The sequence below is a fragment of the Lolium rigidum genome, chromosome 4 (genome assembly GCF_022539505.1).
Source record: "Lolium rigidum isolate FL_2022 chromosome 4, APGP_CSIRO_Lrig_0.1, whole genome shotgun sequence".
Lineage (NCBI taxonomy): Eukaryota > Viridiplantae > Streptophyta > Magnoliopsida > Poales > Poaceae > Lolium > Lolium rigidum.
Window position 1 is genome coordinate 226,690,466 of NC_061511.1, and position 13,917 is coordinate 226,704,382.

The window sequence follows — 13,917 nt, forward strand, 5'->3', positions numbered from 1 at the left end:
CAAGATACTCGCGAACCTGAAGCGCGCGATCTTGAAATCTGACGATTTGGCGGGTCCGTTCAGGCGTGCCCCAAAAAGTCGAACCATGTTCACGCGCAAGCCGAAGAAGAACATTGGAACGAGCCTCGACACGTTCATCCTCACAGCAAGCATCCAAAAAAGCACCTATTGTTTCTTGAAACAAGTCAGTGGGAAGTAAGGAGATAAGCATCAGAAGCACGACAAAGATAATGAAACATACCCGCCATATCCAAGCTAGAATCTATCAGCAGCTGAAGCATAGAATTTTCTCGAGACGTAGCTTCAGCAGCTTCAAAGAACAGCAGAGTCCTTTTCAGCGATGGCGCTTGAGCTTGTTCAAGCGCAATTTTTTCCCTTTCGAAGAATCTCGGGATTGCTCCATAAGCATAAGCGATTGTTTCTTCACGGATCGGAGTTCTACTCGAAGTTCTTTCAACTCATTTGCCGGATCCTTACTCGCAGAATCATCAACAAGATTTACGGGGACAGAGGATTTCTTCGACAAGGACGAAGGAAACACTTCGAAGGACCGGAACCGGCGTATAGTTGTCGAAAATCAACTCGAAAAATAAAAAAAAATTCGACATCAAACATTGAGCAAAGATAGATTTCCATTCATCTTCATAAATATATACATGTCTATTACAAAAGAAGGACCTCCTAGAGGCATATCGAAGCAGCTCTCGCCAAAAACACTACGGCGACAAAGACAAAAGCAAGAGAGGTACTAAAAAGGAAAAAGCACGGGCATTCAACTAGACCTCCGGCTTTGATGAGCTAGGAGTTGAGGTTGGCTTGATCCCGATATAAGCCAGGATTTTCCTCGTGTTGGGCTTAGCTGCCTTGATCAAAGACCTCCACCTTGACTGCTCTATCTGATCAGTGTCGCCAACTTTCGTCCAGTCAATAGACTGCTGGCTATCAGCAACCAAGGCGACAGTGTTTTCCACGGCAACCTTCATATTCTCATGACGCACCCTTAGCCCAAGATCTTCTGATGGATTGAAGCACTTGGCGAGGTCAAGGAAAGTTGCGGGTTCCTCTTTCTTGGGGAAGAAATAAGGAAAAAGCCGCGACAACCCTGCTTTAGCCTGATCAATGCCTTCGCGTGCCTCTGATCCATGAACTTCGAGGAGCGAAAGGGCGTCAAGAAGAGAATCATTGGCGGGTTCATCAAGTTGAAACTTTTGAGCTGTTCTAGCTGTCAAAAAAGAAATTTATTGAGCAAACAAAAGAGTGCGAGAAAGAATTACAAAAGATAATGAAGTGGTACTTACCTACGAAGCGGCGACTTTGCGTCGTTAAACGTTTCAGGATCGCCTCCTCGCGAGCAGATTGGGCAGCTATCTGATCGCTCAGGGAAGTTTCAGCAGTGTGCAGCCTCTTTCTGAGATCTTCGACACCAGCAAGCATCAGCCTTGGCTTTATTAGCCTCTCGCTCGCGCATCAATAGCATTTGACTCAGCCTTTTTGCGAGCCTTTTCACTTTGCTCTAATTGCTGAGCAAGTGTATTGGCACGTTCATTGGCTTCCGCCAGTTTTTCTACAATGGAAGATAAATATAGTTACAAATCTCGACAACAAAGAAGGAACAAAAGAACAAAGGCAAAAGAAGGAGCAGAGCATTACCTTCAGACTTTATTCGCATATTCACGGTACCCAACAAATTGGGTACCGATGCGAAGAAGATCCTTGATCACAGGCTGTTAACCAAAAAAAGAAGACAAAGAGAAAATGGGGGTATGAGAAAAATATGTTGATACACAGAAGCAAACAGAGAAAACATAGACACCGACAAAAAAAAAAAAAAAAAAGTAAAGAACTTACATCTTCCATGAGAGAGCTAGAAGAGCTACTCAATTGGAGAGTAGGCTCCGAGACAATCTCCGTCCTTGCTCTTTTCGGTGAAGAGGCTCGGGGGCTCGACGGAGGAGTAGAGCCGCCGATGTTTTGTTGAGGAGGCGAGGACTCTTCCCCCTCAACTCGTGGTTCCGAGATAACTAGGGTACGTGACGTACTTGTTCGAGCAGCCACGTCCAAAGCTGGCGTTTCTTCGTCATCATCACTATTGAAAAAGGGCAGCAGCGTAAAGAATAAGGCAAGCAAAAAAAAAAAATTTCGAATAGGAAAATACAAAAGACAGGGAACTTACGAGCTGATGATACTCGCAAGATATGGGTCATAAGCTGCCTTTTGCGGTAAAGGAGCAGCTTCTTCGGGTTTAGAAGTCCCGGAATCTTCGACACTATCTCTTTTCCTTTTATTCTTTGGAGAAACAAGCAGGAGGAGGAGATTGGGCCGATGTAGTGTCTTCGTAGGCAAGCATCTTTTTCAGCAGATCCCGCGACTTTTGAGAATCCATGGGTTCATTCACAAAAGAAGAAGCCTCTTGGTTATCATTAGAGATAACGGCCCTTTCTTCGACTTCCCCACCTTCGGGAAGAGGAGGAAGTGAAACAAGATTTGGGTGGTTCTGTATAAAAAGAGGGAAGGATATCGTAAAGGAGCAAACAATGCAAAAAGCAAGGCGTAAGAAATTGCACGACAATGTTTACCTTAGGAAGTGCATGGGTGGCACCGTATGGTTTCACGCGACAAGAAGAAGGGATGGAATCTTTTTGCCGAGGGAGGTGATTTTTCGGACAAGCCTCTCCAGTGTCCTTGACTTCCAAATCCACCGACAGCCGATCCACGTCTTCGTCGCCAGTATATTTCCAGAGAGGGAATTTGCGAGCTTGAAGAGGCTGAATTCTACTCTTAAGGAAATACACTATAATCTGGATACCTGACAATTCTTTGCCGCGAGTATTTTGCAACTCATGGATGCGAGTCATCGTGGCTTCGCCGAAGTTCTTTCTTCCTCGGTAGCCTCTGCATCCCAGGAACGGCGACGAAGAATTTTCTCGGCACCATCGAACGGAGGGATTTTGTCCTCTGCGCATCCATGGTTTTCTTCCCGAATGTATAGCCACCTCTTGCGCCAACCTTGAACAGAGTCAGGGAGCTTGACGTCGAAGTAATCAGCAGTGGAACGAATAGAGATAACAACGCCGCCTATATTATAGGCGACATTGGGAGAGCCATTGCGGCGACAGAAGAAAATGCGCTTCCAAAGCGCCCAATTGGGTGAGACGCCAAGGAAGGCTTCACAAAGCGTGATGAAAATAGAAATGTGGAGGATTGAGTTTGGCGTGAGGTGGTGAAGCGGGAGACCGTAGACAAAGAGTAGTCCACGGAGAAAAGGATGGATGGGGGTGGATAAACCACGAATGAGATGGTCGACAAAACTTACCCGGTATCCCATTGGAGGGGCTGGGTAGCTTTCTTCGCTGGGGAAGCAAACCGCTTTGGGTTTTGCGGTGATTCCCAGTTTCTTCAAGAGATTCAGGTCTTGGTTTGTGACCTTGGACCTTTCCCACTCCGCAGTTCCTAGATCCGCGGCGGCCATGGAAGAATCAGGAGTGTTGTGCCTGGTTAAGCGACGCGGTGGCATCAACAATGGCAATGGCGAGCAGCTGCGAAGAGAAGAGCTTTTGCAGCAGTGGAGCGCAAGGGGAGATTTTGCAGAGGAGAGCAGAGGACGGCGCGAGCGGAAGTGCTCGAGGAAGAAGAAGGGGATCTTATATAGAGGTGCGGTGAAGCGACGGAACCGTTGGATGAAGAAAGAATGCAGGAGATGATTACCACGTGTCAACAAGGGCAAATTAGTATTTCAACATTGACGAGGTTGCAGAACGTGCGCCAGGAAAAGCGGAGGACGTGTGTCCCCCACTCGCACGACGTGTCAACGTGGTGTGAACAATGGACCCACAAGGCAGAAAAATCCCGGTTTTTGATAAAGATGAAGAGAATTTGACAAGGGAAAATATGTCGACAAGCAAACTACAAAGAGAATGGCGACAGGACAAATCATTTGATTACTTTGGGAGCCTTTGGTCAAATACAAGTTTTTGCCCAAACGCTCGGGGGCTACTTCGGAAAAATAGAAAACTTCGAGTATGACAATATAGAAATGGCGAGAGCCTATGATCAAATGCAAGCATTTTTTCATAGCCTCGGGGGCTACTCCCATCGGGAGCGCTGGTCGCGCACCCGATTGTTATAAAAATGTCGAGAAGGACTATAAATATAGTGACAAGGTGGAATAAAATGTTGAGCCTATAACCAAGCACAAGTTCTTGGCTATAGCCTCGGGGGCTACTCCCATCGGGAACGCTGTTCGCGTGCCCGATGAAATTTACAAAGGAAAAGAAAGAAAGATAGAAAAGCAAGAGAGTATATTTCGAGTTATAATTAACTCTACATATACTCCCATCGGGAAGACAAAATAAGTCATCAAATATGACTCGATAAAATGTGCTATTCCAAAGGCGAAAAGCACTCGACAATATATTCTCGTAACGCCAAAGTAGCGATCAATTTCCGAATGCCGCAAAATGCGAAGGTAAGACCCCGGATCCGTTCCGCCGGGCGTGGCATCGCCAAAGACTCGCGCTCTGCTACTTTTATCCGTATCAACGGATACGAAGAAAAATCCTAACGGACGCGTTAGGTACCCGATAAATTTGACCGGGACTCGACGGAATGGTAAGACCTTAAGCGGCACCCGTCGAAGTTTACACCAGTATCCCGAGATCATGTCCAGGGACGTGATCTTGAAGTAGGTTTTTGCGGATTGCCACTAGAGCAGTTAACTAGTACCTGATCCGTCAGACGAACTAGCCCCAACTACCATTATCCCTGTGCAATATAGAATTTTATGTGAAGAAGTATAAATGAAAGCTCTCGAATAAACAGTCGAGATTTTCCTTGACTCTACGATTCAAGCAAAATCTCGGGGGCTACTGACATAGGCATCCCAAATGGGCCTGCCATAGATGGTACCCGGGATTTACTGAAGGCCCATCATCCGAAGAATAAGAAGATTCGGGAGCCCAAGATATATTAAGAAAACATAGAGTTGTAATAGGAAGTGTTATTTGTAATCTGGCGGGATGAGTTAGAAACCGTCCCGAACTCGTAACTTGTACAATACGAAACCCTCGGCTCCACCTCCTATATAAGGGGAGTCGAGGGACAAAGAAAGGGATCGAATCTACTGTCAACATAACCCTAGTTTTCATAATCGCCGAGTACTTTTCGCCTAAACCTTCGAGATCTACTTGCCCTCTACTTCTAGCAAAACCCTAGTCTACAATCTGTAGGCATTGACAAGTTAATCCTTTGTCAGCATGTGCGTGTCAGCCTTCTCAACCTAAGCGGCGTCGGCAGACAATAACAGGAGCAAGGAGAAAATTGCATATTGCTACCACAATTGCGGCTAGGGCTTCAGAAAACTACCACTTTTCAGGTCAACTGCAAAAAACTACCACCTTTGCGTTTAATGGTTTCAGAAAACTACAAGGTCTGTGTAACAATCGGTTTGGCCCATTTGATCAAGTTTTCGACAGAGATGGCCCACCATGTCAGTCAGATAGAAACACTTGATCAAATGGTGGGCCATCTCTGTCAGAAACATGATTAAATTGGACCAAACCGAGTGTTACACACAATTGGTAGTTTTCTGAAGCAATTAGACGCAAAAGTGGTAGTTTTTTGCAACTAACCGGAAAAGTGGTAGTTTTTTGAAGCCCTAGCCTCAATTGTGGTAGCAATATGCAATTATCTCCAGGAGCAAGCAACCAGGGTTCAGGGACGCAAAGGTTAGGCACGCTCCAACATGGAGCACGCACACGTTAAGTAGCACCGTGGCCACCGATGCGACCACCTCCCGTGTGGGCATCGTGTCCTCTATGGCGTCCACATCCCTTGGGTCAATGCGTGCCCCAGCCCATCGCGAGCTGCTGCTCCCCCTCTTCTGAGTATGCCACTATTTCGGACGTGGTGCCCTAATTTGTTAAACAACTCCATGGATTGTATTACTCGTGGTGCGCCAAACTGGTCTAGGGTCTAAAATAGACCAGGATAAGCAGGCTCATAATGCCAACTTCTGAAACTAGAAATTGAGGGTTCGATTTAGTTTTTATATACAAATAGATGGCTTGTTTTCAACATTTTCCATTTTCCACGACGGAAGGCCAGGTCGGGAACAGAGGCGGGACAAGTTTATCCATGTACATGTGTGTGGCTGCAGGTGGGCCCGCAAGAGATCTGCGGCTCCGTACGAGCATAGTGTCGCAAACGACTGGTCCTGTTTTTGGTTTTCGAAACTGTAGGATTGCTTCTGACAAAGCCGTGATTTCCGTTCTCGAAAAATAGTGTGGCTGCAGGCGAGCCCTGCTGGTCCGGATGATCATAATTGTGACACTTCTTCTGTTTATGTTTTCCAAACTGTAGCTCTGCTCTTGGCGAGGCCAGGATTTCTTCTTCTCCACCTGATCGATCAGGTACCGTTTCTGAAAAAAGGGGGGAAAGTCAGACAGTTTTTGGTGAAACTTATGAAAATCCTTGATCTATACATTTTTGTATGGTTAATCAAATTGATGCACTTCATTTTTAGTTATTAAAGAAAAATGTTGTTGATCTCCGTTTCAAAACAAAAAAAATGTTGTTGATCAATTGGAGTGCAGGAGCCTTGGTCCTTATCCCTTCCCCGCTACAGTGAAGGCGATTTTCTGAACCCCTCTTCCCGAGCCAGCTCGCCGGCGGCGATTCGGTCGTTTCCCCACCGTCCGGCGGCCGGTCCGGCAGCGGGACGATGGGGAAACACCGGATCCCGTCGTGTACATAGTCTAGGGTCGCGAAGGTCACCGGTTGGCGGCGTGGTGGAGGTGGTTGCGCGGCCGACATGGTGTTTTGAGGTGGTCGTTTTCCTCTCTGGCGGCGAGGCTCTGTGGAGCTTGGCCGTCGAGCGACCTCCTTGCCGGTGTTCGAGGCTCCTCGGAGCGGTCGGGCGCCATGCGTCTCTTCCTCCTCTGGATTGCGAGGCGGCGCATCCAGGTGTGAAGCTTGAAGCTACTGGTGTTGGGCTCGGAGGTGTTGCTGCCAGAGGAGGGTGGAGGCTCTCCGGAGTTCGAGGCCCAACGACTTCCCGTGCGCAGGAGGACATCTTCCAATCCAAGGCGTGTGTGGAGATGCAGCGGCGGCGCGCCATCGGCACGTCCTGCTCCGTCGCCGGTGACATCTGAGTTGCAGAAGGATTGTTCTGTATTTTTCATCTTTGTGTTGTTCCTTTCTGTAATTTCTGAGCTTTAATCCAGTCTGTGGTTTCCTCGCAAAAAAAAAGATCAATTGGAGTGCGATCTCACTGGCATCTGGTTCCTTCCGCTTGGGTGGCAGTTCAAACGCTAATCCCTACCACTATTAAAATCGCCTCTAGTTCCTTCTCCTAGTCAACATTGTACTGTGGAATGTCTGCATACAAACATGCTTAAAATACCGCCACAAATGTTTGCATTTGACCTAGTGACCTTGTTCGTTTGTACGCTAGCTAGCATATTTGATTTAGTTTATCAGGTGGGATCAGAACTCAAGACACAAGACTAGACGTCTCTTGGCAAAATAAAATAAATCCCAGTCCCCTTCTTCTCTGTTGTCCTGTGCAAACGACGCTCCAAAGTCTAACGACATCATCTTAAAATAATCGCCCATCTAAAAATAACACGCCAGTTGCATCTGAATGGTGTATTTTTTGGTTTAAATATTTTTGAAATTCTTGTCATTTGTGGAGAGCAGGCAGCACCATCCGTTTCAAACTTCCTGAGACGAGTTGACCGAAGAAGAAAATACCACTCCCCAAGTGGTAGTGTTTTTTTTTATGAAACTGGTAGTGCTCTCTTGGTGGGCAGTAAATGGCACTTTCCAGTTTAGTTTCATGAGCTGTCCATATGCAACTACCTTCCCTTCACTTTGACCCTACTCATCATCATCACAGATTCACAGCCAACCAAAGGTAGCTACTCCTTACACCGACACCAGGCTATGTATCTGTCTGAAGCAAGTGTGTATCACAGACACTTTTAAGCCCGTGTTAATGGCGTGTTAAGTAGAATGTTACCATCTGTCTGTTGTTCCAATTACTACCGCTATGTCACCTATACACAAGCAAAGTACGTTCCCCTTTTTACTTACTTAGATTCTACTGCTCATCTTCAGTCACCTCGCATGAAAAGAAAATTTCACCTTACTTGCATGTCAAGGATTGATTTTTTGCCAACGCTGAAAATCAATGGATATCAGATTTTTTTTGCGAAAGAAAATCAATGGATATCAGATACTAATTTGAATTTGACCAGTCCAAGGTGTGTAATTAGTTAGCATCAGACCAGTCCAAACTCGCAACAAAACCATATAAAATATACAAGTACTATAGTCATAGCCAGACTGGCCTGGGAAGCAAACAAAAAAGGAGAGGTCATCAGAGAAAGCTTCTCCTCTGACGCGGCTACACATGTGTAGCAACACATCACAGAAGAACTCGCAGACTAAACAAAAAGAAAAGCAGCTCTTGAGACGTCGCTTCCTCAGTGACAAGTAAAAGAGAGCCTTTTTCTTCCTCCCCCCACAAAAGCCCCTCTCTTTTCATCTCTAGGGCCCCTCCCCTCCCCCAATCTCCCAACTCCAACACTTGAGCCTTGGCTCATCTGCCATCTTGCTCTGGATCTCTTCGCATTTTGTTTCACAAGAATTCAGAGGTGACAAGAAGTCAAGAACAGCCAGGTCGGGTCTTTTTTTTTTTGAGCTGCAGGTCGGGTCTTTGGCTGCTGCTTATCCATGGCCAGTTCTTGAGTAGAAAGAGAGGAATTTCAAGGACCAATCGGTCATGTCTTGAGCAGTGCGAATCTCCTTTTGTTCTCTAGCATTTTGTCCCTCATGGCTGATACCATCAAGATTCGGCAAGTCACGAAGAACTAGATGTGGCAATTAATACCGGAGCGGCTGTGGTTCAAGTTTCCTGCATTTATTCTGAGTTTTTTGTGAGGGAGAAGCATTCAAGATTCAAGAGGAGCGAAGAGGTCCTGCTGTGATAAATAGATTTCGGGAAGAATCGAGTTTGAATTTCTCTGTTCCTTCTTCTCCTGGGCGTGGAGGAGACATGAAGAACGGAGGCTCCTCCTCGGCAGCGAACGCCGGCGGCGGCCTGGCGATCACCGAGCGGCAGAAGCCGTCGTGCGTGGCGGCGCTGTTCCAGATGCTCGCCAAGAGGAAGCTCTTCTCCTCCTCCTCCAGCAAGACCAAGCTGCTCGCCCCAGGTGAGACTGCGGAGAAGCTGCATTATTTTGATTCTCTGCGTATCTTGATTTTTTTTCATTGACTCGAGTGTGCCGTTTCAGCACGCGCACAGAAGTTGTCGCCTGGGAGCGGGAGACCACCAGGCGGCGGGGAGAAGACGCCGGCGGCCAAGAAGAGACCTCTCCTGGTATGCTATACCTTTCATGTTCCCCTTCAGCAGTTATTTTGGTTCTGAGTAAAATTTTGCTCTCCCCTAACCAGCAGTTCTGATGAACCTCAAGCCAAGTTTTTTCTTCTGGGCTTTGCATTTTCCTTCTCCTTTTCCCCTTGTTGTCATTGCTTCTGGTTAGACAAGATCTTTGTTGGTGTTCTCTTACAAAGAACAGAGCGCCCAATATCTCACTTTAAATATATTGACTGTACATCCTGATTTCTTTCTTAAGAGATCCTACAACAAAGTTATCCCTTTTCATCTGTACCTGCGTGCCCAAGATCTCCAATTATTATTTTAGTACCCCAGCATTTTGTACCTTTTTCTTGCTCCTTTTTTTTTTTACTTTTCATCTGTCTCTTTTTTCATATCTGCTTTTTAACTCCGTATATGCTAATTCATCAATGCTTTTTCCTTCAGCTTGATTCTGCGGACTATGCAAGGAGCAGAAGTGAAGGACATGGCACCAGTCGCTCGCCACCGCCAAGCCAAGCCAGCGATGGCAGTAAAATGCGCACCCCGGGTGTGGTAGCCCGGCTGATGGGTCTCAGCTCAATGCCATCTACCAGCCATGAAAGGTCATCCAGTGACATGGACTCCACCAAGGCCCGCGATCACCTGAATGAATGCTACCAAGATTTGCCTGGTAGCTCTGGGAGCAGGGACACCTCGCATCAGAAGCAACAGAAACCAGGGCTCATGGATGAACGGCATCAACATGCCACCCAATTCAATGCAGATTCACAGACATTATGGTCAGGGAGGCACCACAATCACAAGGTAGCTTCACCTCTTAAGAGCCCGAGATCAATTTCAAGCAGGAACAAAGCTCGGCTGATTGAAGCAGCGGCCAGGGTTCTGGAACCTGGTCTGCAGTCCAGGAATCGCCACCAGGCTCGTCGACACGCACGCTTGGAGTATCCGTGCAATGGTGATGGCACGGCGAGGGCTGCTACTGTACATAGTTTGCCTGATCACTTCCCAAGAGATATGCATGAAGCTGGTGCACCAATGTCAGGTGCTCGCAACGTAGGAGGTACCTCTCTGCACAATTCTACTTCTGGGCAGTGGTCTGAAGAGAATGGCAAGAAGATTGCTGCTGCTGCTGCTTCTAGGAGACCAAACCAGAATTCGTCATGGGAAGTGCAACCTGAAGGAAACAGTAAGGTCTTGCCTGTTAGCAGCTCCACCGAGAAGGCTATATTTAAGGATAGCGATGAGATGATCTTCAGAGCTACCGCTGATACATATCAAGACGTCACAAAAGTTCAGCCGAGGAATGTATCCATGGGAAATGTTGCTTTTAGCCCTCTCAAGCAGAACAACCTGAAGCAGAACGCATTGCCTATAGCTTCTAGAACAGAAAGTACACAACCTACAATTCAAAAGCAGAAACATAGAACAGGGGAGCAACATGTGGCAAGCACAGCGAAGGATTTTGTTGCTTTAAACAAAAGTATGAATAGCAGCTCATCTTTGAGGTCCAAAGGTAAAGTAATGGATGAAATTCGCATGTCTCATGGTAGTGTACAGCACAAGAACCTGAGCACAAAAGGTCAACGAACCAATGGCCTGCGTAGTGATAGCTCTAACAAACCCAAGCTAAGGACTGCATCACCAAAAGGTATGGAGAAAGATATGATAATTGCCAAAGGCGCAGGGTTGGTTAGCGAGAAGCCAAAGACTGCAAGTGCAAACTATGTTAAGAATGACTTGTTGAGACAGCCAGAGCAACGAAATGCTTCTAGGTTTAACGACTCCGACATTGTTTCTTTCACTTTCAGTTCACCAATGAAGGCCATCCCTCCTTCTCTGCTGAATGAAAATACTAGAGGGAAAGGTAGTGCTGTTCTGGGACCTCCAAATGGAGCTTGTCCTAAAAGAAATTCCCATAGGGACAGCCATATTTCTTCAGAAAGGGACTTGGTTTCCAGGAAAAAAATACAAGCCACATCAAGTATGGAGACTGCAGATTCAGTTTGCTCTAACCGAGATGAGTGGAAGAACATATATATTCCTGGTGGCAGAGCAACCTTTTTGGCTGAAAAGGCTAGTGGTTTTCCTGTCCTAGAGAAGTCGTCATGCGATGAATTTCTACGGGAGCTAGATAATCTGATGCATGGCTTTGGAGAGCTCCCTAGTCCCATGGAGTTGCGTGAAACACATAAAAATCATGAGGTTAGTAAATTTTCTCATGCCTGTCTTTAACCATGGTACATTACAGAGATGGTTCCTGTAAATCATTATACCATCAATGATTACATATTATGTTTATCTGACGAAAACTCCTTGGTCGCTACCTTCTGCAGGTAACTGGGAAAGCTAGTAATCCATCTCGATATATACCTGGAGGCAACAGACAACGAGGAATTCTCCGATCTGCATATGCAGATGAGAACTGCACCTCTGGGAGTCCAAACTACACTTCAGGTAACAAAATCTTCCTGTTACTTTCTTTATGCCCTTGGTTTGTACAGTTTGCAAAATTCATGCGAAGAAACTCCTAAACCTGTGGGGTATCTCAGCCTTCTGTGCAGCATAGCAATGATCTAAAATGTATAATACTAATAGCTGACCTATTTGCACAGTTTTGACCTGCATGCTAACTCCTTCATCTACTCGACCATTGCCGACAGATGTTCAACCCGAAGAGAGACGCCTCCTGGAGACCTCTACACCACCGGTTAGCGCAAGAGATGCGACTGCAGAGAGAAATTCCAGGTGTGCCGAGCCTGATTCCGTCCATCATGGTTCCCATCGGCATGCACCGGCAGTCCAGGACAGCAAGCCTAGTCCCGGCCATCATGGTGCCCACCGGCATGCACCGGTAGTCCAGGACAGCAAGCTGCTGGTGCGCGCTGGAGAGCTCACATCCACCGCCGACGTGCTGCTAGCAAACTTCTGCTCACCCGATCTGCGAAGACCAAGGGCACATTCCAAGGCTTTCCTTCTCAGGACATCTGAGTCTGTTCTTGCCACCTTGACAAAGAACAACCCTGGCCACAAGGCCGCCGCATCCAACCCGCTGCGGAACCTCGCGTCTGACTTGGTCATGGAGTGCCTGGACTCGATGTGCGCCCGGCTCTGCGACTCAGGCTACAGGTCGTTCGCGAAGCTCGCCATGGTCAGCACCGAGGAGCGGCTGGCCGACGAGGTGAGGAAGGAGGTCGCGAGGTGCGGCGCCATGGCGGGGCAGGCCCTGGATGACATGGCCGCCGGCGATGTTGAGCTGGCGATCGTGACTGGTCTGGGCTCCCTGCACGAGGCCTTTCGGGTAAGCGCCCAGATCGAGCGGGACCTGGTGCAGGAGCTGGTGCACGAGATCGGGCTAGACATGCTGAGAGCGGGTGTAAACTAACTTGTAACTCTGTTTGTTCGTGGTAGTGGTATATGGGTTGACTCTTGACTGGGGTTCTTGTGTGTTGTGTGGTGAAAAGGCTCTTTTTGCCTGGCCCGTCGCTGTGACGCTTTGCGAAGCCAGCGTTCGTGGGGTGCCGGCCAAGATCCCAGTGTAGGATCATTTGATACAGAATCTCGGCGCATCATTTGATACACTTCAAATTAATTGTTGCCGACGGCAAGACGTCGCCGACCAGGAAGAGATGTGAGCGTGGGCGCTGCTGCGGCACGGCGACAGATGCCGACGCCGATCGAGAAACAAGGCCCGTGATCCCCGGTACGGGGGATGGAAGCGGAGGCATGCGCACTAGCGGCCAGAGAGGATGCGATGCTCTGATTGTGATTTCCAGTCGACGATGGCGTGTGGATCACCGAAGCAACCGCCAGGGCGGCGGCTCATCGCGACAAATGGAGAGCATGGGTGGCCGGCGGAGCGGGGTGGGGCAGGGTGTAGACGTGTAGTGGCCGGAGTGTAGGGTGACGCAGATCTGCAGTCAGACGGCCTCGAAGCGGAGCAGCCTGCCTCGGTTCTTTCAAGCAGGAGAGCTTCCTTCTACAGTTCTACTTCTTTCAAGCGGAGCTTCCTGTCGGAGTACCTGATGATGACACTTCGGGTGCACTGCTCAGCGCACAACAGCCATGCCGAGTGCCAAAGCCCTTCTCGGCCACAACACGCTGCAAACCTAGCCCATCTATAGCAACTTCCCTAGCGATTTATACCATATCCAGGTATTGACCATATGATTTGGGCGCGGCGGGTCTGGGCTGCTGTGGCGGACGCTCATCGCCTCCCCGCCCTCTCTCCGCCCACCTGGGACGTGCCCTCGACCACGCTCGAGTGGATCGCTTCCACTACCACCGCGGCATCTCCGCGCGATCGCAAGCGCACAAAATCTGTCCTGCTGTTGGTGCTTTGGGTGCTTTGGAAGGAGAGGAACCGACGTATTTTCGATAGCAAGGATAGGCCGGTCTCTCTTGTCGTAGCTGAGGTCGCCGACGAGCTATCCATCTGGGCGCTGGCCACGGGCCGGCTTACCGTAGCGCGAGAGTGAGGGTTTAATCCCAGCGCCTTAGCGCTGCCTTTTTGTTTTGCTTTTGTTTTCGGTTCCTTGTAA

At 48.2% G+C, this 13,917-nt stretch overlaps 1 protein-coding gene across 1 annotated transcript; it reads left to right on the plus strand.

Moving 5' to 3' along the window:
• The first annotated feature begins 9,055 nt into the window (after nt 1-9,055).
• Nucleotides 9,056-13,854, plus strand: LOC124648340. The gene is made up of 6 exons (XM_047188123.1): nt 9,056-9,212; nt 9,294-9,379; nt 9,824-11,581; nt 11,713-11,833; nt 12,040-12,750; nt 13,532-13,854. Exons 1-6 carry the CDS (start codon nt 9,056-9,058, stop codon nt 13,852-13,854), a joined length of 3,156 nt encoding a protein of 1,051 aa, XP_047044079.1.
• The last annotated feature ends 63 nt before the right edge of the window (nt 13,855-13,917 follow it).

Excerpts from the sequence above, each read along its gene's own strand:
- LOC124648340 (XM_047188123.1), top strand. The coding sequence starts at position 9,056 with ATGAAGAACGGAGGCTCCTCCTCGGCAGCGAACGCCGGCGGCGGCCTG. Across the intron at positions 9,213-9,293 it reads GACCAAGCTGCTCGCCCCAG|CACGCGCACAGAAGTTGTCG; the intron begins GTGAGACTGCGG and ends GTGCCGTTTCAG. Across the intron at positions 12,751-13,531 it reads GCTAGACATGCTGAGAGCGG|GTATTGACCATATGATTTGG; the intron begins GTGTAAACTAAC and ends TACCATATCCAG.